This window comes from Jatropha curcas, chromosome 11 (genome assembly GCF_041381405.1).
Source record: "Jatropha curcas cultivar XTBG-Jc1 chromosome 11, XTBG_Jcur_1.0, whole genome shotgun sequence".
NCBI classification, from domain to species: Eukaryota; Viridiplantae; Streptophyta; class Magnoliopsida; order Malpighiales; family Euphorbiaceae; genus Jatropha; species Jatropha curcas.
This window is the reverse complement of record NC_143161.1, coordinates 15,843,007-15,868,513: the sequence shown is the minus strand read 5'-3', so window position 1 is coordinate 15,868,513 and position 25,507 is coordinate 15,843,007. Positions and strand designations below refer to the sequence as shown.

The window sequence follows — 25,507 nt, the reverse complement described above, 5'->3', positions numbered from 1 at the left end:
ATTGTATGGAATTTATTTGAAAATCCATAATTTTACGTTTAAAATGAAAAAAAATGTAAATTCAATTATGCGATTTAATTTTATAGAATTGAATATTTACTAAACCAAATTCCACTAAAATATGTGGAACTTCTAAATAAATTTCACAAAACTAAGCAATTTAAATTTCTATGACATAATTACCCTCCTCCTTTCATAAGTGAATTTTTAAATTTTTTTTGCTTATTTAACATGTTAATTTTATCAAAATTTGATCAAAATAATTTTTATATGTAAATACATTCATAGTTTATTTTAAAAAAAAATTGTTTGAAAAGCAATAAAGGAATTTTTAACGATGTTGACCATTATAAATAAAAAATAATAGAAATAAATTTTTTTTTTAAACAATCAGCATTTGGCTCAAATGTAAGTATGTTAAATAAATTATTTAATAGAAATAATTTTTTTAAAAGAATTTTAAAACTGTTTATGACGTTTACTTTTTTATTTAATTTTTTGAAGAGAAGGCGTTAAACTATTGTTGTGTTTTTAAATTTAAATACAATAAATAGAAAAAAGGAATTGGTATTTATTATTAGTTTTTTAGAGTGTTTTTCGAAAAAAAATAAATTCACAATTATGAATTTATTTTATACTCAATTATATAAAAATCAATTAAATTATGTCTTAAATTAATCATACTAGACATAAAAATTTGATATCATGAATCCATGAATCCATTTATACCAGATAGAATATAAATCTTTAATCCAAAATATTAGACAAAAAATCACACAAGATTATATTAAATATTAAATTATAAATATATGTAATGAGTATAAGTAATCTGAAAACAACAGTAATTTAAGAACGAAGAAGATATTTTTAAAAAATTTTAATTTTATTGGTGACAAAAATATAGGAATCATTTTGAATATATTAATAATTAAATAATAATTTTAATTTTCTTCGTTAAAAAATCTTTATATCATTAAAATATATTTAATTATTACTACTATTAATAATTAAAAATTTAAATTACAAATCTATACAATCCACATTTAAAAAAAAGTAATTAACAAAAAGATGAAAAGAAAAAGGAAAAAAATTAAAAACATAAATAAATAAATAAACAAAACCCCAAAACTGACAGAACCAGAGTTTAAGAGAGATCCATTGTTTTCAGTGAAAAGAAGAAATAAAAAGCAAAAACAGATTGTAGCAGTTGTGCAACCAAAGAGACCTTCTCTATACTATATTGTACCCCCATCTCTTCTGCTACAATTCTTCGCCTAACCCCTCTCTTCTTAGTTTATCTGTTAAATCTTGATTTTTGACAGAGATTAGTTGATAGTCTTTTTTCTTTTTGTTGGGAATGCGATGCGATTCTTTAAGAGGATCGCGGGTCTTCTTGGGTTTGTCAGAGACGAAGGCGGCCACGAAGTGAAAGACCAACAACAAGAAGATAATGACGAAGATCATAGAAACCCCCACAACCACCACCACCACCAACACCACGAAACTGGGCTTCCCCGTAAAGGCTTCAGCGTCCCTGTTCAGGTTTCCGTTGACCGCCCACAACTTGGCCCACTTATTGTCCCTTCTAGCTCCGGCGATGGCGGCGTTCAGGTCTTTCTTCTCCATTTTTGCTCTAAACTTAAATTTTTGTTTTTTTTATTCATGGCTTTTTGCTGAGTATTCTTTGGGTGTTTTGAATTTTTAGGATTAATATGAAAGTTTAATTGGTGGTGTTTAGGGGTTCATTGAATTTTAGTGATCGATTATTATGCTCTGTTTGGATTGTTATTAGGAACATTTAGAATCTGCATTACTATTTGAAAACAGCAAGCCTAAATTTCAGCAGGGATTTTCATTTTTTTTTAAAAAATTTGAATAGTAGTTGACACTTGGGAAATTAATAATGGAAACGAATGGATGCATTTCATGTTCATGGTCTGATGTTTGTATTAGCATTAGCAAGAAGTAAGAATTAATTGCATTAGAGTCCTAAATCTAATTTGCAAGACTGAGAAATAACTGCTACTTCGAGAGATGGTCATTTTGTTCTTCCAAATGGGATGGATAATTTCAGTTGCAGCTGTTGATATGCTTTTCTTGTTCTCTTTTCCATCCGTAGACCTATTACATATATTATAGATCTCTTTGGCATTAATTTGAGTTGACATTGAGAAACTACATAGATTATTGAAGTTTATTTTTAAGGAAAACTTCACATGTTCTAGTCACATAAGCTTTAAAACAGCTAAATGACACTCTCAAACTACTTTTCCAAATGAATGACATCTAAACTGTTGTTTTTTGGAAAAGTAATTTCAGCAGCGCCTCCAAATGAGCTCTATGTACTTTGTGGCGACTACTGTAACGAAACACATTGTGAAAACCATTTGGTACTTGGGTCATGTAACCCATTAGTTTCTAAGCAGGTTGTTTTGATTCCATGGTTCCAAATTTCTTTCCTTATGTTCTGCCCAAATTGTACTTTGATATGTCTGAGTGACTTGCAGTATACGATGCTTCAGTGTTTTTTTAATAACTTTGGTTGGTCTTTTATAGAGCTGATTTCTGGTTTGTTGTTACTTGGTGCAGAATTATGCATTAACCTTGAATCATTTGATTAGCACACTGAATGGCACTTTACTCTATTTTGATAGTAATTACAGTGTTTAAGTTTTCAAGTAATTTCTGTAAATTATTCCTAGGAAAATGGAGATGCATGTTTCCTTGTAATTTCAACAGAAACAGATAGCACAGTTGTGCGTTTGATGCTAGATGTTGCATTAACCCCACTGTGAATTAGACTTCGGTTTACAAGTTGAAGAATTGTTTTTGTGATTCAGTAATATTGAGAGCAAGAAGATTTATAGTTTTCTAAGCAAGGATTTTTAGCAAACAAGCAATTGTTTTTGAATATTCAGTTGTACAACATTAATGCAAAATTCAATAACAAATTATTTCATGAGGTTTGTTGGGCTTTGGAGTATTTGGATAAGTATTAGAATACATTTGACATTGGACCCATTGCCACACAGCTCCACCAAAATCACTGCTGGATATGATGCATCCTTTTCTAGAAATGCTGCTGTGCACGTTCACACAGTCTGAGAGGATTTTGTTCACTCATCACTGAATTGCTGGCTTCCTCATTTGCAGAACTTTTTGCCTGGGCAGTGGTCAAAGTTGCATTTTTCACTTGTAAATTTGACAAAGGAATGACATTTTGCTATAGGTTCTAATTTTATATATGTGATAAAAAGATTGTCAATTCTTGGGCATTTACTTCTTATGGAATTCTTGGGCATTTACTTGTTATGGTCTTTAGTCCTATTGGTTTTTGGGGTATGATAGTATGTTTTGTTTGTCATGCAATGTGTAACTGGCTTGACCTGAGACCCTCTATGATAAATTCATAGAGGTGTAAATGTTCCTATGACACTTTGACAAGGGGAAACACATTTGGTGTAATGCTCTCCACCACCAATGAGGCTGGATGGATGATATTGGGTCTTAAGTTAGCTCTAGTGGTAAACTAGGAAGCAGACATCGTACTCTGGCCAGAGGGGAATGTCTCCATAGGGGAGGAGTCCCATGAACACTATGGAGCTAAGACGCCCATAATGCAAGTGTCTCCTTGGCGAGGTTTCTTATGGGGGAAAAATATCTGGCACAGAATGCCCACAAGGCCTTGTGTTTCGCCATAATAGGATTGTCTGTCGTGTCCAGTATTTGGTACTTGGTACTTGGCTAGGCTAAAATGAGGTAAGTCTAGGCTCCAAACAGGGAGTAAGGGTCATTGTGCTGGCCTTGTAACATTTGTTATTAGAGTAAATGTTTGTTACTGTTCTGCAACAAGAAGTTGATCATTACTTTGTGAGCTTGGTCATATTATATTTCTGTTATAAGCGTGCAATGGGAAAAGCAGTGCAATGTGAAATAACATGTGATTTGATGAACTATAAAATGTGAGCTACCATGTGATTTCAGATACGTAAAACTTTGGCTAGAGCGGATGCTAGTTACAAACTTACAAACTGTGAGCTAAAATTTAATATTGGATAAATTTCATCCTAAGGGAAAAGAGCTGCCCGGGGGGTGCGGGGAAGGAATAAAAATACATCAAGATGCTTTTAAGGCTATAGAACTGCCCATAAAAGTTGGTGCATCACCTAGTTGATTGTTGTGAGAGAAACTTGGATGAAACTGATATAAAAGGCTAGTGAACAACCTAATGAAAATGACCCAATGTCCGAAGCTACCAGTAGGACAATTGGAAGTGTTTGTCATTGTGTTAGCCACTAGGGTGCACCAACAGAGCTTGAGGTGACCCATGAGCTAGAATCATTCTTGGGTTAGCCAATAGAGATTGATGCAATCAATGAGATGCTATGACAGATGATCAAATGCGAGATGTAAGAGGCCTGAATGAGGTTGAGATTAGCCATCCTGCGATAGGATGTTCATAGTAGCCACAAAGGTGTACTAATAGAACTTGAGGGCACCTAATGTATTGCAAGTAAATGGAAATCAATAGTGGACAAGAAAAACAAAGTGAGTTGACCAAAGTGAACAGGCACCATCTAGAAGACAACCTAGAGGGTCGGAGAAGGTGATGCTTACAATGCAAGAACGCAGTGCCTGACCATGTGTAAATGGAGTGGTAATCTCTTACCAAGCAGTGGGTATTGGAACCATTGCAGGCAGGCAATAGGAACGTCATCTGGGTGAGAGTGATGAGCTCTAGGAGGAGTACTTGTGTTTATGGAGAAAGTGATAGTTCATGTGTATGCCATGAGCAACAAGAGATTGTAGACAAAGATGTAACTTTAGTATGCTTCTTTTGTGCTTTTATTCTAAAAATAGTATTATCACAATGGTGCGACAAACACTATTGATTTCCATAGTCATGTTTATCTTGTGGTTTCTGTTGTTTTGTTGTTTGTATCTTGTAAGGAATGCTTGTCTTGGCACTTGTACATAATGATGATCGACGAGTGATATTGACAGGGATGTCTATCATTTAAGTGGGGAAGAGGGATACAAGTAATAATAGTGTGTTACCAACACATTCAGGTGGCACCTGCATGAAATCAAATGATAAAAGTAGTAATGGAGAGTGCCGCAAACAATGAGCCCCCTATGCATGGTAAGGTTGGGAAATCCGAGGAAATATCTGATCTTCTAACAAAAATTAATAGAAAGGTTAAAAAAAAAAAAATTGGGACTTTCCTCGCCTAGGTGGTTCTTCGAGTGGTTACTTTACAACCCTTTGAGGCTAAGTGAAAGTGTTGTATCGGAATTCTGTGCTTAATGGCGGGGACATAATAATATCAAGATGGATAATGATGTGGAATTGGAGGAGGAAGAGGATGTTGCTTCCTGGCGATGCAGATTTGAACAAGGGGTAGGCTGAGTGTCCTAATATCCTTCTCTCTCATAATGAAAAGAGATGTCTGCCCAAACCTTGGCGAAGGTCCTTGATTATTAAACTCCTTGATAGGACTATAGGTTATGATTATTTTGTTCGACCACTTGAAGGCTCTCTGGGGGTACAAAAGCAGTTATGGAGTTGTGAACTTGGGAAATGATTTTTATCTAGTTAAATTTGTGAATGTGATGGCTTAATCAGGCCTATTCGGATGCCTGCTGATCTTTATTTGACAGTGAGGAGATGCCATCTAAGCTTGGATACAGAAGGATGAACAGGCAGTCTTTAACCGGATCCACCAGGCGGCAAGTTAGAGAGTAGTAAGTAGGTCCAGTGTTTAGGAGAGAAGGATACAGTGGTGAATTAACTGTTGTACTGAGAAAAAACGTAATAAATGAGAAGATAAAGAGAGAATGAGAAAAGAATCAAGATAACAACAATGAATTAAAAGTCCCAACTGAAATTATATAAGGTATTTATAGCAAGAAAGAAGAAGCGATTATAATCAAATAAGGTGATACCTAAAGGTTTGGTTCTCCAAATATGGATTTGATGTTCGCTAAGGAAAATACAATTGATATTCTGACCCAGTAAGAAAGGTTAAGGAGAGGTGGAGCCTCCTTAATGAACTAGTTTTTAGCCAACAAGTCAAAGCTATCAAAATTGGGCCATTAAAGTTGAAACTAATTTTGAAATCCTGCCATTAATTTCAGAATAAAAAACCAAATGCTGCTTGTTCCAAATCTTTTAATTGTCAATTACCCACTGTCGGGAAACTCCTCCACGTAGGTAAATCATAGGCAAGTAATTTGATCATGTTACATCTAAATAATGTGAATATAATGAATTAAATGTAAATAAATTTAATTATGCATGTGCATAATGGGTGAAACTGATTTATTAATATTACATTCTGATATAATTATGATTTATAGTAACAAAAGCATTTGAAATTAATTTCCATTTACATGTATCGCTTCACATTATTTCTTGATTATTGTGAAATGGCCTACAGCTTAGGTTTACAAGACTTTACTAATATAAACTATCGCTAATTTTTCATTTTAGGGAAACATATACTCTGGAAGTATACCCCCCCCCCCCCTTTCATGAAATTTGTTAGAAAAACTGGAAAGAAACTCACAATTGTTAGAATCCCCAAGAATAGTAGACAGAGAAAAAGTTTAGAATATAATTTCTTATTGAAGTTCTCTTTATTAATGCTTGATACAACTAGCATTAGGAGTAGGCTGTTTATAGGTAAACTTATACTTGTAGCTACAAAGAGATTAAATTCTAGTTTTGAAACTGAAGCTCTAAATTACGTAAAGAAACTCCGTTTATTTTTTGAAACTACTAATAACATAAATGTAATTAAGAAAATTCTCAATGCTTTAGTAAAACTTGATTGAAGGGACACATCACATAGCATTCTGTGCCTCATATTTTTTATTCTTTTGACTGTCTTCTGCATAATGACAGCAAGCTTTAGACTTTGGAGAGTTCTTTGACCGATCTGTTTCCCCCATTTCCGTGGCTGATTTCATTTAGAAAGTTGGATATTTGGTATTGTTAGCAATTTTCAACTAGATCAATATTAGCCATCTAATACCAGCCATTCATTTACCAAAACCCCCCTCCCCCTGGTTTTTAATTGCCTCTTTGCATGTTCCAATGGAATTTTTCGTGCATCTAGCAAATAGTGGTGCGCCAAAAAGATCTGGAGAATTGAGCAGTCACTGGTTCTGGGCCAAAAAAGGAGGTTGACTTCTGCACTTCTGACAAATTTGCACTTGTAAATTGTTTTCCTATCTTCATAGTTGTTAAAGGAGTGTGCCTCAAGCTCAAGGCCAATTGTTGCTGGGTCCGGTGGTGGACTGCCATGGCTAGGCAGGTGACTTGTGGCATGCACCTTATTGTCTAGGCACATGCCTTTTTCTAGGTGCAAGATGATGCCATTTACAATTTTTTCTATTTTCTTAGTGTTATTTTATCTTTGCTATTAATTCAAGGCTGATATTATACTTATGGTGTACTACCATGTAGCCCGCTCCTTATTAAATGCAGTATAAAGTCTTAGCTTCGTTGTTGACATCCTATAAGCAATTTGTGGATTATGGTGCGTTCCTTCCTATGGTTGGCCTACAATGCCTTTACTTGCTTCCTTCTAGCTCAGAATGCTTGCTTCCATGCAGCAAGTTGGTCTTTTAGGCTTGACTTTGTCCTGGAAGCAAAGCTTCTATGATGAGGCATTTGTCTCGTCCTTTATTGTCTTTGGTGGAGAAAGCTTGAAGAGCTTATGGGTGAGCTTGTGCTTACTCTCAACCTCTTTGATTGGTACCCAACCCACCAAAGCAGCACCACAATCCACACACACACACACACACACACAAACAAAAAAAAGGTAAGGAAAGAGTACAATGCTCCTTAGGGCTTCCACAGCCTCCTTTCTCTCTTTCTCTCTCTTCATTCTTCTCTACGCTTCAATTAAATCTTTTTGTTGTCTTTTTTTTTTTTTTTTTTTTTTTTTTTTTTTTTTTTTCATAATCTCTTTCTTTTAGTCCTCTGTACTCTCTCTCTCCAATCTCTCTACTCTTCCTCTTCCTTGTCCTAACACAGCTTGTATTTTTTTTTTTCTTTTTGTTTTTCAAGCTCTTTGCTTGCTATAAAATGTGGATTCTAGTAATTCTAGCAGTAATAGTTTGTGCTGTGGCAGACTGAGACATCTCCAGCTTGTGCATTTTTACTGTTCATCACTGGCAAATATCTTGCTTACTGGATCCTCCCTCTCACCCTCTCTCCCAGCACAGCACATGCATGCGTACTTTGCTTGTCTACTACATTTTTAAGTGTGTTCTGATTAGAGGTTCTGAACCTCAACTGTGAGGAACCGAACTAAAAGTGGGTGGAAACCAGCCAGAAACAGATCGGAATTTGGCCAAACTGGCCAGAATGCCCAGTTAAGAACTGATGTTTTTTTTCCCCGAAAAACCTCTCATCAAAACCAGCCAGAATCTGCCCAAGAACAGGTGGAACTGGGATTGTTTCAGTTCATCTGATATATGACTTTTGTGTAAAAAGTATCCATGTGTTGTGCTTCTCTTATACAATACTTGTGTGCATGCAGTATACCTTCATTTTTTGTTAAGAATCTAGACCCTAGGAGCAACGTAATCAAATTCAATTAACGGTATATTAAATATTAGGCTTCCAATGAGTTGGGCTTGCATTTAATATAAAATGATCTAAGCCATTTTGGTTGATTCACTCTTTTCATTAAATGTCATCCAATGTGGGATTACCCACATACTTCCAACAGTTTTATTGCCTTCATTAAGAATCACACTCTAGTTTGTTCTAGAGTTCTTGGTTTTTCTGAAAGGCATATTGAATCCTGAGCAACAAAGGTTACCCATGTTACGTCTACCAGGCAGTGTTCCTCACTTGGTTTTATCCTGTTTTACAGACTACACTGCAGTATTTGGCTCGTGTCCAATTTCCATATATTATGCAGTCATAGACTCATAGTTTTGGCCCTGTCATATTTGACATTTATTATCGAATCTCATGCCTTAAAAGTATGTTAAAAAAAGCTTGAATCTTTGTTCTAGGGTCTGAGATGGCATGCAAGGCGCCTCAAGATAGATGAAGATGGAGACGTGGCAGATGAGTTCCTTGAAGAGGTCTTACCACATACATCTTCCACTGTTGATGACCACCATAAACCATTACCGAGATTTCAAGTGAAGCTAAGTGCCCGACCAGCAAAAATCAAGAATCAGGTTATTTCTCATGGCGGAAAAATCCAACAGTGTGTAGAATATCAAGGTAGATTCCAGTGGGTATGATGTATCTCGCCAGTGAACTTGAGGTTTGTGCGTTTGGGTTTTATCAATTAAGTCTGTAGCGTGAGTAATGTTATTGGCTGATGCTACTAATTCTTTTAGATTAGTTTTGTGGTTTGTCAATGTGCCATGAACTGTGCAAAAACCCAACCCACCACATATCGTATTAATGTCTGTGTTACAAGGTTTTTACCCAATTTGTTTAATCGGAATATCACATACAGTTGACAAATTGTCTGGGCAACTTTGCTTTTTGTGAAAAAAGAAAAAAAAAAAAAAAAGAAAAGAAGAGAATAGTAAAGAAAAAAACCAAAATATAATGATTTGGTTGAATGTATGATGCATTAATTGATCTCTGTAAAGTGTAGACTCCAAACAAATGAAAAAATTTCTGTGTGGGGGTTCTGTTCTCTAACCCAATGCAATTTCTCGTATTTGTTTTTGTAAGATCTTTGAATGAATTAAAATGAACAAGTTGCTTATGCTGATGAGTTCATGATCTCAAAACGCATGATTGGCATTTAGATGTTTATCATTGTTCACTCTGGAATCTTGATCTGTTATGTCCCTATTAAAGGTTCATTGTTATGTTCTTATATTATAAATGTTGAGTGCTAAAGTATTGTTCTTTATTTTCCATCTCTTTTATTAGTAGTACATATCAAGTGAATAAAAGATAGTATTTGAAAGCTTTGAAGTCTTTCTTGCTCCTTATTCACGCATTGAACTCATTAGAGAACACAAGCATCTACACACCAGACACATACGAAAAGGATATAAAAAAAAAGATACAAATTATGCCTAGACGTACTTATAACCTGGAGGATGGCCTCCTAAAGGGTAAGTAGGAACAGTTGTTCCAGCCATGGTACCTGTGGTTCCTACAGGCTGATGTGCATGGGTTCCAACTACAGGATCTACTGTAGTTGGATAGTGGTGGTTTGTATGGGTCGCACCGGAAAGATGATGTGCTCGCCTCCCACTCAATTTCTCCGCAGCATGCTTAGCTTTTTCTTGATGCAATTTCATCTTAGCCTGAGCTTCTTTCGCCTTTCTTCGCTCCTTTGCTATCTGTTTTTGTTCATGTGTCCTTGCTGACGCTCTCTCTACCTGCAACAGTTTTATCAGCCTTCGATTAAATTCAGGTCATGTCAGGCAAGCCATATGGAAACGTAAACATAATCATAATGTAATGTAATTAAATATTAAATTATGGGAAGATAATAAATTAATATGTGAGGACTTCTATTTCTAAAAACTAATTGTAGTTCTAAATAATGATCTTATTGACACTTGATCCGAAAAAAAAGACCAAAATGTTAATGGAGATCATAAGTTAGAAACTGCATAATTAGTTTGACGTAATTTAGGGACTATTTCCTCAATCAATTGAGAGTTTAAAGTAAATTATTTTGGATGAAAGGACTAATGTGTTAACAAAAAGAAGTTAGAGACTTCATAGTTAATTTTTCAAAATAGAGATCCTCATATGTTAATTTGATTATAATTTAGGGATCAATTTATTATTTTTCATATTTTGCATGATTAATTTAAAACATGTAATTCAATTCAATTCCATGTAATTATGTATGAAATAAATTTATAATTGAAAATTCTTTTGCTTGTTTCCTAAAATCTCCTTGAAATGATTTCATAAAAATAAATAATAAATGCCAATAATATTTACATTATGCTATATAATTTTTTCATATTTCTATTAAAATAAAAATATAAAACAAAAATAATATTAATAAAATTATTGCATTTAATTTAATTATTAATGTAATTTTAAATTAAATCTCTCTCCTCAATAAAAAAATGCAAAATAAAAAAACAAAATAATAAAAAAATATTTTTCTAAAAAAAAAAAATTTAAATGGGTTTGGGTTTGATCGACTTTGATAAAATAAATAAGTTAAATGAGCAAAAAAAAAAGAAAAAAAATTGACTTTATAAAAGGAGAATGATAGTTTTATCATAAAAAGTTAAATTGCTTAGTTTTATAAAATTTATTTGGAAATTTCATTTATTTTGTGGAATTTGGTGTAGTTATGTCCAATTTTATATAATTGAATTTCTAAAATTGAAATCTATATATTTTTTTCATTCCAAACACAAAAATATGGATTTTTAAATGAATTCCATAAAAGTTTATGAATTCATTTATTCCAAACAATGGGTTATACTATAAATGCTTTTAATCAAATTATATGGTATTTCAATAATTTCCAAAATTATTTTTTTATAAAAAGTTTAAAGTATTTTCATAATAAATTTGATATAATTAAAAACTAAAACGTCTATTATATTAATAGTTTAAATTTTGTATAAACGAAAAGAATTTATGTTATAAATAAATTTTGTTGTTTTTAAATGAGATATACGATGATACTTATTTATCTTAGTAAAACCAATCATGTGAATTAAAAAGTAAATAAAATAAAATGAAAGAAAGAAGAATACATATTTAATACCTTTTCATCAACTTTGGCTCTGCATATGGTTACATGCTTCTTGGCAGCACTTGCCATATTGCTGATTTTTTCCTTAGCTGATAGCATATTTCTGTTCGTTTGAAGAAATTAAGGACTCTCTCTTTGTTGGAAAAAATATACACAAGGATTTATGAAGTGAAAAGAAGTTGGAGCTAGCCACGATTGATTTCCACGTGCCATGCATGCAGCAACAATGCCTTTCTTGTGGCGACAAGTAGCTACGCTCCGTTTTTAAACCAGGACAGAATATTGAACTTCAACCGAGTTGATGATCGGGTTGCAATTTGATGGCTAAATTTAATTTAACTGATTTTCTTAAAAAACTTTATAAAATTTTTTAAAGATAAAATCGTAGCGAAAAGTTAAAATTTAAATATCAATATTTATAATAAATTTTTTTATTTTAGAAAAAAAGGATTTAAATTTTGAGACGGAAAAAATATTAATTGTTCGAAAAATAAAATGAAGAATTTTCTTAGGAAAGCCATTTTGCTGCTATTACTACAGGAACTTTTCCTATTAATGTGACCTAATTAAGTAGGAAATTAAATTAATTATCATCTATACTGAGAACATGTAGCATTTGGACAATATAAGAATTAATATTATAATTGGAACTTTACTTAACGATTAGATATGGACTAGAGTGAATTAAATTTGTACATGTGTCCATTTATCCCAAGTATGTCCAATTTGTAAATAATTAAGGACTTTAAGGACCAATTGATAAATCGACCTTAATTAAGATGATATTAATTATGATTAGTGTGTTAACTTAGTGATGATAATAATCTAAATGTTTAGATATAATTTAGCAGTATGGATTAGTAGTTACGAGGTAATATTTAGATTAATTAATTAGGTGATTAGTTGGTAAACAATGAAAATAATATGATTATATAATTATTAAACTAATTAGGTAGTTAATAGAATGATTTAGTAAATAATCAAACATAAGCATTAAATAAAGCATAATCAAAATCAAAGATTAGATGTTAGTTGAAACATAAATAAATAAAAGATTAAAGTGCATAGTATTTAAATTGCAATAAAGTAAATGACAGTAAAATAAATGTGTTAGGATTATATTAGAACAAGATATTGAGTTCAAGAATTTGATGTGTGACCATCACTACTCGAAACTTATTTATTATTGATTATTAAGGCAAAAATGGATTTAGAACACCATTAAAGCATTAGTGCTTAGTGTTAGACCTAAAAGGACCTGAAGAATTGAACTTAAGCACTTAAAAAATAGAGTCTGAGTCTCTGGATTGAAACCACGTGCACCACATGTATTGGTGTGTGCCATTTCTCTTATGGTTGCTAGGTTTCACAGATTGGAGCCAAGAAAAAGAGCAAACATATTATTTGGACGTCAAGGAAGTGGCGTGCACCACAACGTATGGCATGTGCCACAATATTGTGGTGTGTGCCGCTTCTTACATAGACCTAAGGCTATTTGGTTGATCACGGGTTTTCCTCACAACCAATATAGAACAAGTGATTTTAATAACTAGAAAGAAGAAAAAGATGAAGTAAAAGATAAAGGACTCTCATATGTTACCTTGTTTTGAAGAAATCTCAAAGATTGAGTGCATATATTCAAGAACACCCAAAAAGCTTTGATCATTAATGAACAATCCGAGATTTAGAGATTAAAATGAGTGTTTGTTGGAGATTGATCATGAAAGCTAAGGGAAGTTTTGTTAAAGATTGATTAATCTTTTGTACTTAAACTATAAAACTTGTTTATAGATTCAACCTTGAGATTTAGTATTAAATTTGTAAGAGTTTTCCCTTAGAATCTAAGGATCCAACCTCTAATCCTTTGAATCCAGAGCCTATTTATAGGCAAATGGAGATTAGGGTAGCCCTAATTTTTGGGGCCTAGGTGGCATGGGCCACTAGTGGGCTGAAACGAGACGAGTCCAATTTTTACAAAATCGGTACAAGTGGCACAAAAATGAGGTAGTGCATTGAGCTATTGATCATGATTTCAGCATCGGGCTCCATAGTTCCAATGAGGCGAGAATCAATTGGATCGGACGTAGTTTAGGCCTCAAAAGGAGATCCGGAATCTTGAAAACCCTAAAATAAAAGAGTAGGGGCATGGCAGTAATTTGCCCTGATCAGTGCCGACCACCTCCTCACCGGCGCCGATCACTTAAATTTTGATTCCAAAATGGCATGCACCGAAGGCCTTAATCAGTATCGAAAAGGCGCACTTCGGTACTGAAAAAGGGGACTTCGGTATCGACGTGCCCATGACTCAGCACCGTTGGCCTATAAATATGGCATTTACCCCCTCATTTCAAGCACATCTTGTTGCTTGATTGAGCGCTTCTCAAGCTTCGACGACTCTCATTCTCTCTTATGCGATTCTAAGGCAATATAGTCCGACCTTACTCTTCTTTCTTAGTGGAGTTTAAGGCTCGACTTGGTACTCAAAAGTCGATTCTTTTGAATTTCACTCACACTTTAGTCTTCCTAATTAGACTAAAGCTATAGTTAATTAATTTATTATTAATTAATTTAAGAATTAAATAATAATCTGTTAATTAACACTAGTATATTATAAGACTATAACTTGGGTCCTTGTGCCCTACCTTACCTTATTTGGAGAAAGACTCGACCTCTTTGGTCGATTAACACCGTGGAGTTCCAATCCAGCGACATCACAAGCATTAAGGTATAACCACTAAACTTAAACTTTGTCAATTAAGCCTGGTCCATCCGACACCTTATAAACTGTCAAAGCATGGTCCGTCCGGCAAAACCACAAAACCAGTTTTCCAAACAAAAGCACGGTCCACCCGACAAACCCTTTAAGTCCACTCCCTGAGTGGCACCTTCAAATTCCCTACCATCCTAATCGATGGTAGAACTTCGTGCTCCCTGATCCTCATACAAATGAGGTACGAAGGCATACTACGGATTTCAGCCTAGGTAGCGGGGCCTTCGACCGAACTGATTGGTAGAGACTTAGGGGAATGTGTCGCACTACCTAGAATCCTCGACAAACGAGGCTAGAGTTGGTCTACCTACTATATTTTCATGCATTATAAGTATGTTCATGCACCGATAAATCGACATTAATGCAAAACACTGATTTTAATTTCTCAATTATGACCCAAACCATTGATTCATTTGAAAGAAGCTAAAAACCTAATCCCCGAACCCAATGATTTAAGGCTAGTGCTTTTATCCTAAAAGGCAAACTAAAAATGGAGTCCAACACGAGATTTTTTTTCCTTAATATTTCCTTGAAAACAAAAACAAATTAAGGTGGCAACTCTACCACATCAACACCAATCAAAGCACTCCAAAGAGCCAACCCAACATAACATAAGCGCTTAACCGAGCCATAATCTGACTAATCAATCTAATCAAACAAAAAGGAACCATAAAGAGTTCCTCTCAGTTTCCGTGACCAATTAACCAATGGGCCTATTTGGATCGACTCCGTCCTTCAGATCTTTCCCATGGCACTCGGAAGGGGTCTCACAACTAGCAATTCCGCTGGGGACTTAACATTTTTTTTTAAAACTAAAAAAATATAGTAAGAGGACTATTGAGTAGGCTTCGAATCTCCGATTTGGATCCAATTGAAAAATTGCCTTTGCATACATTCAGATGCATCATTTGGGATCCTTTTCCGTCATTAGAATTAAGTAAACCAAGTTACTATTATCATTTAGGGGCAATCTTCCTTAGAGTTGCCCCGAGTTGAGAAAGCTGCTCACCCAATCCTGCACACGTCCATTCCTTATGGTAGTGTAAAGGGTTTGACGTACCAATCGTTCCATTTGATACGACATGGTCAAATGATGAGGTATATTCCAACTCTAGAGGATGGGACCATTTAAACCAATCGACCAAATGCATGTAATGAACCTAGATCCGATCCCTAGGATTATATGTCCCAGAACATCATTAAACCATTTTGGCATGACATTCACGCATTCAAGCATTTCATGTCATGGACCAAGAAGTAACCTAAACACCAACGAGTGGTCAAACCTAAACACCAATCATTGGTCAAACTTAAACACCAACCAGTGGTCAAACCTAAACACCAACTAGTGGCCAAACTTAAAATACCAACCAGTTGTCAAATTAAACACTAACCGATAGACAAACCCAAACACCAACCCTTATCCGAGGAAATGTACTTGACTAAAACCTCCCCCACTTGCCAAAAAGCCTTAAACACCGACCTGAGCACCTCAAATTACCAAAAGCCTCAAACACTGACCTGAGCACCCGTAAAACCCTAAAGTCATAAAATAGACTTAAGTACCCAAGTTTCCTAACCTGGGGGCAATGTCCGAGTCATGCCCTCAAATCTTGGCTCGTGCATTGCTTCCTCTCTACCTAAAAGCCTCAAGCACTGACCTGAGCACCTCAAATTACCAAAAGCTTCAAACATTGACCTGAGCACCCTCAAAACTCCCTAAAGCCTTAATACAGACCTAAGCACCCAAGTTTCCTAAACTGGGGGCCATGCCCGAGTCATGCCCTCAAATCTTGGGCTCGTGCATTGCTTCCTCTTTACCTAAAAGCCTCAAGCACCGACTTGAGCACCTTAAATTACCAAAAGCCTCAAACACTGACCTGAGAACCCTTAAGAATACCAAAAGTCTTAAAACAGACCTAAGCACCTAAGTTTCCTAAACTAGGGGCAATGCCCGAGTCATGCCCTTAAATCTTGGCTCGCGCGTTGCTTCCTTCTACCCAAAAGCCTCAAACACCGACCTGAGCACCTCAGAATACCAAAAGCCTTAAAACAGACCTAAGTACCCAAGTTTCCTGAACTGGGGGCAATGCCCGAGTCATGCCTATAAATCTTTGCTCGTGCATTGCTTCCTCTCTACCTAAAAGCCTCAAGCACCGACCTGAGCACCACTACCTCTACCAATTGCCAAAGAAGCCTCAAACACCAACCTGAACACCAACCTTCCTAAAACCTCAAACACCGACCTGAGTTACTAAGCCTAAACAATGCATGCTTTTAAAGCCTAATCAACAGATCTACACTGATACCTCCTTTGTTTGCTTCTTCCAAGAACAACACCAATGGCTAGTTCACCTACTGATCTCAGGGCTATGATAGAAGAAATGCTCCGGGATCAAGAAACCTGCTTCCGTAACATGCTGACTGAGTAGAATAATTCCCTCCATAACACAATTGCTACTCAGCGAGAGACCATTTTGGGGGAAGTAAAGGCTCTGATGAACACGAGCTAGAATGGTAATTCTCCTCTGAATCAACTGGGGGATCAAATGAACAACCTATTGCTCAACCCAACGGTGATCAGACTGCTCGAGGGTCGACTCTTGAGATAGGGGCCACTCTAATGCCATTGCTACCCTGAACCAGATAGGGGATGACTCTGCCTCTCTCGAGGTACGGCTCTTCACTGGTTTGTCGCATTGGACAATGCCAAGAAGAGAACTTGGGATGAGATTTGTAATGCATTCAACCAGCGGTAGTACTACAACATGGAGGTTGACATTACATAGAGGGATTTATAGACTACCAAACAGGGAGCTCGAGAGTCTTTCTCCTCGTTCCTTATGAGATGGAGAGGCAAGGCTGCTCAGATGCTCAACCGGCCCTTCGAGCAAGAGCAAATTGACATCATAGTCAAGAATTTGCTTCCCTCCTACCCAGAACCACTTGAGGACATAGTACCTCCCAGACTTCCGAGCCCTCATTGCTATTGCAACAAAGATTGAAGACCTGATCCAGTTAAACCAGATCAAAGAGGATCAAGCTTCTTCCTCCAGATATAAGAAGCCCCAAGTCAGTTATCATGCAATTCCTCCCATCAATCAAAAAGGCGGTGAGGTGGCCAACCTGACCAGCCAAAGATAACTTCCTCCTCCACCTCCAAGGCTAGTTGCTCAAATAGACAGATGCAACTTCACAGATCTGGGGGGTCCCTCTTTCCTTCATCTTCCAAAAGGCTATGGATGATAAGTTGATTCAGCCATTGGACCTAACCCCATTCTAAAGAATTTCAACCTGAATTCCTTTTACTTTTTCCACCAAGGGCCTGGGCATAAAATCGATGAGTGCAAGACTTTAAGGCACACGTCCAGGACTTAGTGGAAGGTGGCCAAATACTTCCAGTTTGACCCCGACCAAACATAAACACTAACCCTCTCCCCCATTACCAAAATGACATCCACATGATTCACCAAGAGCCATATTCTGACCTGGTCTCTCTACTATACAACTCATGTTGCGTTATAGACCTGAATGACGTACTTGAGGAAATTAACGCCATCACCTGCAGCGGAAGACAACATCCATCTCCTCCTCCTGAAGCTCTATCCAACCCAGTCACCCTAGCCAAAGATATGCCCAGCTCCAGCTTTGAACCACAGCCTGAAACTCTTATCCTAGAGCAGCTAAAGAAGACCAAGGCCAACATTTCTATGGTTAATCCAGTCATCCTTTGCACACCGCTAAGCCTTGGTAAAAGCCATGAATTAGTGCTAGGCTTTCGCTGATATAACTCTTGAGGCATTAGTGGAATCAATAACAAGAAATCCCCTAGCACTAGCTCTCTATTTTGCTGATCATAAGATGCCTGTTGGTGGAGGAGACCACAACCATGCTCTGTACATCACAGTCCATGCTAGAGGTAAGATATTACCTATGGTTTTGGTAGATAATGGGTCAGCTTTGAATGTCTACCATTTGGAAGTGGTTAGCTGCCTCAGATTAGTTATTGGAGACTTTATGCTATCTGATCAGATTGTGAGGGCATATGCAACACCAGGCGAGAAGTTTTGGGCATGGCCAATCTAGAGGTCACAAGCGAGCCCGCAGTCTTGACTATCCCTTTCCAAGTGGTAGATGTTCCTGCATGCTTTAATCTCCTCTTGGGAAGGCCATGGATGCACAAGGCTAAAGTAGTAGCCTCCTCCTTACACCAAAAACTGAAATTCTCCTATGACAATGCAGTGGTAACAATCAAAGGGGACTTGGCAGGGAAATCCGAATTCCTTCCTTTGCCCACTCTTGGAAATCCAACCGAAACCGCAGTCTACCCTCTATCCGGCTTCTCCTTCGATTCAGTTTAGTTCATTGAAGCAGAACTGAGTAAAGAATTTTTTCCAATGGATTTTGATCCCTACAGTAACCCACTGTGGCTAACATGATGAGAGCCATGTGTTATTTTCTAGGGATGGGACTCAACTCAAACTAGTAGGGCGTGGCCTCCTTCACTAAATCCCTAATTGCTGAACCTCCCTTCGTCTCGGATTCAAATCGACAAATGAAGAGCGAGAGGAGTTAGAAGATGCCAAATGGTTGGTGAGAATAAGAGGTGAAACAAGGGACCCTCTAATACGCCCATATTTCAAAACCTCAATGACTACTTTATCAAAAAGGGGGAATCTGAGCCCTATTATTTCTTTCAAGAATCTTGGGATTGCCTCTGACCAAAAGACTAATTCCTGGTTTTGAACTTCTCTTTGATGTCAGGCTCTTAGTAGAAGACCATGAGCCTCTTTTCAAGCTCCAAACAGACTCGGAGGATAACATGCAGACATCTCTTTTTAACCTATGCATGATCACCAATCAAGTGGAAGCAGACCCCATAAGCCTCATACAACCTGTCCAAGCACCCCTTCGGACTTGGTACTTGGAGGAGCACATAAAGCAATTCACCTTTCTTTTACCTAAACTTGAGTTTGAGTCATAAGCAGAACCTGAGTCAGAGTCCAGTTCAGTATCCTCTTAGTCTTCTGAGTATTCTTTGTCTTCCCTCTCAGAGTTAGGGGATCTTTTTATCGAACTCAATGTAGATGCCGACCATGGCACTTTTATCACTAATGAAAAGTTTCAATTTTCTTGTTACCCTCTCTCTAACCTGAATAAGATTACTGGCAAAATGAACGATGAAAAAGAAAAAGAAATAAAAATAACAAAAGGATAAATAAAATTGGCATATAAAATGAACTAAAAAATAAATTTGTTGTTCATGAATGGATTGTAAACAGGAATTGACAAACCTCATTAAGCAGTATTCAGATTGCTTTTCTTGGATAGCTGGTGACATGAATGGTATAGACCCTGACATTGTCGTCCATAAGATCCCACATACAATCACATCAAACAAGTTAAGCAGAAGCTCCGAAGGTATAATCAAATTTCCCTCAGAATTAAGGAAGAGCAGCTAAGCTTTTAGAAAACAACTTTATCGAAGCCATAGATTACCCGACATGGCTAGCCAACATAGTGCCAGTTCCAAGAAAGACGGCAAGATCAAAATTTGCATTGATTACCGGGATTTGAATAAGGCATGTCCTAAAGATGACTTCCCTTTGCCCCACATCGACCTGCTTGTTGATAGAATGGCAGGATCCAGTGTGATTTCAGTCACAGACTTATATGCAAGGTATAATCAGATACCAGTCAATCCGCTGGACAAGTCGAAGACTTCATTCATCACCGAATGGGGTACCTTTTGTTATAAAATGATGCCATTTGGGATCAAGAATGCTGATGCCACTTATCAAATGATGGCCACCATGATCTTTCATGACCTAAAACAAAAAAGCATAGAATTATATATTGACAATATGGTTATCCACACCAGGGACGAGCCAAGCCACTTGATTACCCTCGAACAATTCTTCTCTAGACTTTGCTAGTATAATCGATCCATCAAAGTTTAAAGCAATCCTAGATCTCCACCTCTAATACATCAACCGGTTCGTTTCACAGTTAGCAAACACCTGTGGACCGTTCTTCAAGAAGTTGAGAAAAGATGCTGCAAAGACTTGGGATGACCAGTGCCAGAAAGCCTTTGAACAGATCAAAGCATATTTACTCAATCCTTCAGTTCTCTAGCCTCCAAGGCTTAGAAAACCACTTCTTCTCTATCTATCAGTGACTAACAAAGCTATAGGGGCTATGTTAGCACAAGAAGCACTAGAATGTTCAAGGAGAATGTCGTCTACTACCTGAGTAAGCGCATGCTGGCAACAGAATTGAAGTATAGTAAGATCGAATAGCTATGCCTGGCCCTAGCATGGGTATGTACCGAGCTCCAGCATTACCTTTGCTCCTACACCACTCATGTCATCACTAATCAGAGCCCCTTGAAATTCCTTATGGAAAGGCTGATTCTGGATAGTAAGATGGTGAAATGGTTCACTTGATATGGATCTGCCATCAGTCATCCATGGAGCTCAAGGGAAGTAGGAGCATAAAATGGGAAATCCATTAGTACTTCCTAGTGGACCAATTACAAGGAGCCGTGCAAAGAAATATGGAGCAACCATGTCCCTATACATCCAAGAACAAGTTACACAAGAGCTCCATGACCTTGCTTTCAACAAGTGCTATGAAGAACTTAAAGGCACACCTAAGTTTCTCACATTGATGGAAGCACACGTTGAGATGGAATCTGAAATTCCAGCCAATGGCACGCCCAGACTGTGCTAGGTTAGCACGCCCGTGCAAGGTAGCACGCCCAGGCCGTGCTAGAGTCTGACTTGCGGAGAATAAAATAATAACATGAAGCACGCCCGTGCCAAATAGCACGCCCAGGACCCCCGTGCCAAATAGCACGCCCAGGCCATGCCAGAGTCTGATTTGCGAGAGGAAACAATCACCATGAAGCACGACAGTGCGTATTGGCACACCCAGGCTGTGCTAGAGTCTGCCTCTAGCGATATTAGTTAGTCCAATTATGCTTATTTTGAGTTGTATCAATAATAATGGGTTGGGCCTCCTGTAATTCGGCCCTCCCTTGGATTTTATCCTTGATTTGTTTAGATTTAGCTAGTCTTTAGTTGATTTGGATTAGTTAATCCTTATCCTTAAGTTGTTAAGATTTGTTAGTCTTATCCTTAGTTGGTTTAGATTAGCTAAATCCTTATCCTTAGCTGATTTAGATTAATTATTCTAAATCCTTTAAGGATCATGACCTCTTAGATCTAGTATAAATAGCTTGTCATATTGTAAAACAAAAGACAATACATTGACATAAGAAATCTACAGATTTTTCATGCTTAGGCGTGTTCCTTTGATTAGAGAGATTGTGAGAGTGCATTCCTCTAATTGCATCAAAAATCAAGGTAAACTTATCAATTTACTTGTGGTGTTTATCTTATTCTTTACTCTATTATTGGTGTTCTTACTTCTTTAAGCTTTGGGTGCCATAGAGGGGCGTTTAGTTTGATCTTTGATCTATTCCAAATCTTGTCATGGAGTTCTTGGAATTAATTTCCATAGGGTTCCGCGTCAGTTTGGTATCAGAGCCAAAGATTAAGGTAAATTCTTATTTATCTTATTTCTAGGGTTTTTGGATTTCTTGTTTTAGTTTTATTGTTTTGATTAGTTTTAATTCTGAATTTGCATCACTGTTCTATCTTAATTTCGTTTTAAAAAAAAAATCTATAAGTTGTGATCTTAGATCTTACAAATTAGACTTGTCAAAAAAAAAAAAAAAAAAAAAAAACAGAAAGAAGAAAAAATTCGTCCACCATTAAAGCTTGATTGTGTTGCATGGATTTTGTTCCTAATTCATAGGGATTTTGTTCCTAATTCATAGGGATTTGATCCTGATTCATAGGTATTTTGACCTTATTTTGTGGAGATTCAGCTTATGCACTATAATCTTTAATAAAATCTAATCTTAACTACTTTGTGGATAAGGTAACAAGAATTATTTGTCCATATCTTTTTGAGATTTAGTTTATCCACTATAATCCTTGTCAAAATCTAATCCTAACTAATTTGGGTTATATTGAAAGGATAAGGGAGGATACAAGTTAGCCCGCCCGTACTTCACAACAAGCACACTCGTGCTAGGCTCTGACTCTCAATTGTCAGACCAAGCTATACACGCACGCCCGTGCTCGGTTCTGACCATATGCAAAAAAAAAATTGGATTTTCTTTGATTGCTTGCTTTGTTTGGGGTAGAATTAACTAGGTCCATATTTGGATTGCTTTGTAGTAAACTAAATTCATACATTATATTCAGGAATTGTCTTTTAATTTCTAGTTTCTTTATTCTTGTTTCAGCTTTCTTTTGCTTCTATTACATTATTAGGGTGTGTTTGCTTGTTTACTATACTCTAATTGATAATTAAGTAGTACATTGTATTATTCTTGTGCTGCTATCCATTACGTTTTGAGTCTTCTTTCTAGAATTTGTGCTTACTTTTATTGTTAAGTTCTATTCCTTATTTCCAAATGTGCTTTTGAATTAGTTGGTTGGCCTAAGATTCTGAAGTACAATTAGAGGAATTGCAAGGAGTGATTGAAGAGTGTAAACACGTGAGGGAGTGCTTTACTATTAACTCAAAATTTTTCGTGTTTTCTATTTTGAATACTAACCATGAGTGCAGACAAGTCTGGAAGTAATAGTGAGGATGGGAGTCAAATAGAGGATCCCCAATTGAAACTTTTAATGGAATCAATCCAAGGACAGTTTAGAACCTTCAACAATCTATTTCAAGGCATGAGAGAGGAGTTGTAAGAAATAAAAGCAGCCCGAAGCTTTGATGCAACAAGAGCTCATCCACGTACTCCTAGATTTCAAGCCCATGATGAAGAGGAGGCTAAAAACACTAATGTTAGTAAGGTTGATAGGCACTTCGAATCCATCAAGATGAAGATTCTAGAATTTTATGGTAACAACAATGCTGAAGAATACCTTGAATGGGAAAGAAAGGTAGAACAAACCTTTGAATACCATAACTATTCTGAAGAGAAGAAATCTCACCTTGCAGCTATTGAGTTCAAGGGTTATGCTATGTTTTGGTGGGAACAATTGCTATTAAACAGAAAAAGAAAAGGAATGTAACCTGTACCACCATGGGAGATCATGAAGGAGTTGATGCACCAAAAATTTGTCCCTACTCATTACTTTAGGGATTTGAACAATAAGTTAGGAAGGGTGCAAGGAAGGAAGAGCATAGATTACCTCAATAGATATTCATTCATAAAGGACGAGTGGATAACCAGTCTAAGATCATTTTCCTCAAAAGAAGTGTATGAAGACCAATGTAGAAAAAACAAAATATGAGTTTTGAGGCTGTCAATAAAGAAAAAGAGAGTAAAAATAAAATCAGTGAAATATACGAAGTGCAAATAAAAAGAAAGAGGGAGAAGAAAAGGAAAAACAAATTCAACGTATATTTGTACCTTTGTGCAAAGAAGTTTGTTTAACCATCAATGATCCTAACCCATCTTTGCCAAGTGTGTTTGTTGATCCTTTGCAAGAAATTCAAGAATATGATGACCAAGAGAAGCTACCTGAGGAAGTGTCCTCAACTTTGAAAGAAAATGGAAGTGAGGGTTCGAGATCAAGAGAGCCAAAGTGTGAAAAGAGTGAAGAAAAAGAGAAAGAGGCCACAGAACAAACAAAACAAAATAATGACCCATTAGAGAGTGAAACACCGAAAGAAGAGAAAAAGAAACAAACTCTTTATTTGAGAGAGGTAAAGAAACGAAGCAGTGTTAGTGAGGGCAGACCAGTCTTGATGATTCGGTTAAAAGAGTTTCTGCTTAATTTGCCTAACGTTGACTCTCCTACTTTGCCATCTAGTATTGTTTCTTTGTTGCAGGAGTTTTCTAATGGTGAAAGAAGATCGCCTTAGTCAAGGAAATGCATGCTAAGGCTAAAGTTCATAGAGACATAAAAAGGAGGAACAAACAATATGTTGATCGTGTGACCAAGAGAAGGAAGAAGATAATATTTGTGCCAGGTGATTGGGTTTGGGTACATTCCAAGTCTTGGAGCACGTTAATGACAATGGAGATGGACCATTCCAAGTCTTGGAGCACGTTAATGACAATGCCTACAAGATAAAGTTACCAGGTGAGTATGGTGTTTCTGCCGCTTTCAATATTAGTGATTTGTCTCCTTTTGATATGGATGCAGATTTAAGGACAAATCTTTTTAAAAAAGGGGGGCATGATACGAATCCGCCATCAGTCATCCATGGAGCTCAAGGGAATAAGGAGCGTAAAATGGGAAATCCATTAGTACTTCCTAGTGGACCAATTACAAGGAGCCGTTAAAAGAAATATGGAGCAACCATGTCCCTATACATCCAAGAACAAGTTACACAAGAGCTCCATGACCTTGCTTTCAACAAGTGCTATGAAGAACTTAAAGTCACACCTAAGTTTCTCACATTGATGGAAGCACATGGTTGAGATGGAATCTGAAATTCCAGCCAATGGCATGCCCAGACTGTGCTAGGTTAGTGTTGTGTCTCTTTTGAGTTCCCGCAAGTATACGGATCGCAACGTAGTAATAAAAAGATCGATCCCACGAGGAACGGATTATGTCCACTTTACTACTTATCCTTAACACTTATGTTTACAGCAATAAAATATGAAATGATTAAACTATAATTCGATTTAACTTTTAACTAAATATATTACTTAATTCTATAAATAAAGATATAGTAGAATACTTAGAAGAATTGATCATGCATTAGATTTTCTTTTTCTATAGCAAAGCGTGTAACATGCAATAAATGATTCTTTAATCACATATGGTAAAGTATAATTCAACCTCTCGGTACAGAATTACTCTATTTATTATATGTATCTCTACATACAACAAATGCCTTACTTTGCCAAATATTAAACCTAGTTCTTATTCTTTGATTATTTCAATAAGTTAGACTTAACTTTGACAAACCAAGTTAAAGATTCACATGCAAATCCAACTAAATGAATTCTATCTCTTTGATC

At 36.4% G+C, this 25,507-nt stretch overlaps 2 protein-coding genes across 2 annotated transcripts; one reads left to right on the top strand and one right to left on the bottom strand.

Moving 5' to 3' along the window:
• Positions 1-1,152: 1,152 nt before the first annotated feature.
• LOC105642409 (uncharacterized) lies at positions 1,153-9,502 on the top strand. Its single transcript, XM_012227226.4, has 2 exons — positions 1,153-1,611; positions 9,037-9,502. The coding sequence occupies exons 1-2, from the start codon at positions 1,363-1,365 to the stop codon at positions 9,271-9,273; spliced, it is 486 nt and encodes a 161-aa protein (XP_012082616.1). The 5' UTR covers positions 1,153-1,362; the 3' UTR covers positions 9,274-9,502.
• Positions 9,503-9,950: 448 nt separating this feature from the next.
• On the bottom strand, positions 9,951-11,875 carry ATLEA4-1 (Late embryogenesis abundant protein, group 1 protein). The gene is made up of 2 exons (XM_012227225.4): positions 11,745-11,875; positions 9,951-10,380 (listed from the first exon to the last, which is right to left on the bottom strand). Exons 1-2 carry the CDS (start codon positions 11,829-11,831, stop codon positions 10,072-10,074), a joined length of 396 nt encoding a protein of 131 aa, XP_012082615.1. The 5' UTR covers positions 11,832-11,875; the 3' UTR covers positions 9,951-10,071.
• Positions 11,876-25,507: the final 13,632 nt, after the last annotated feature.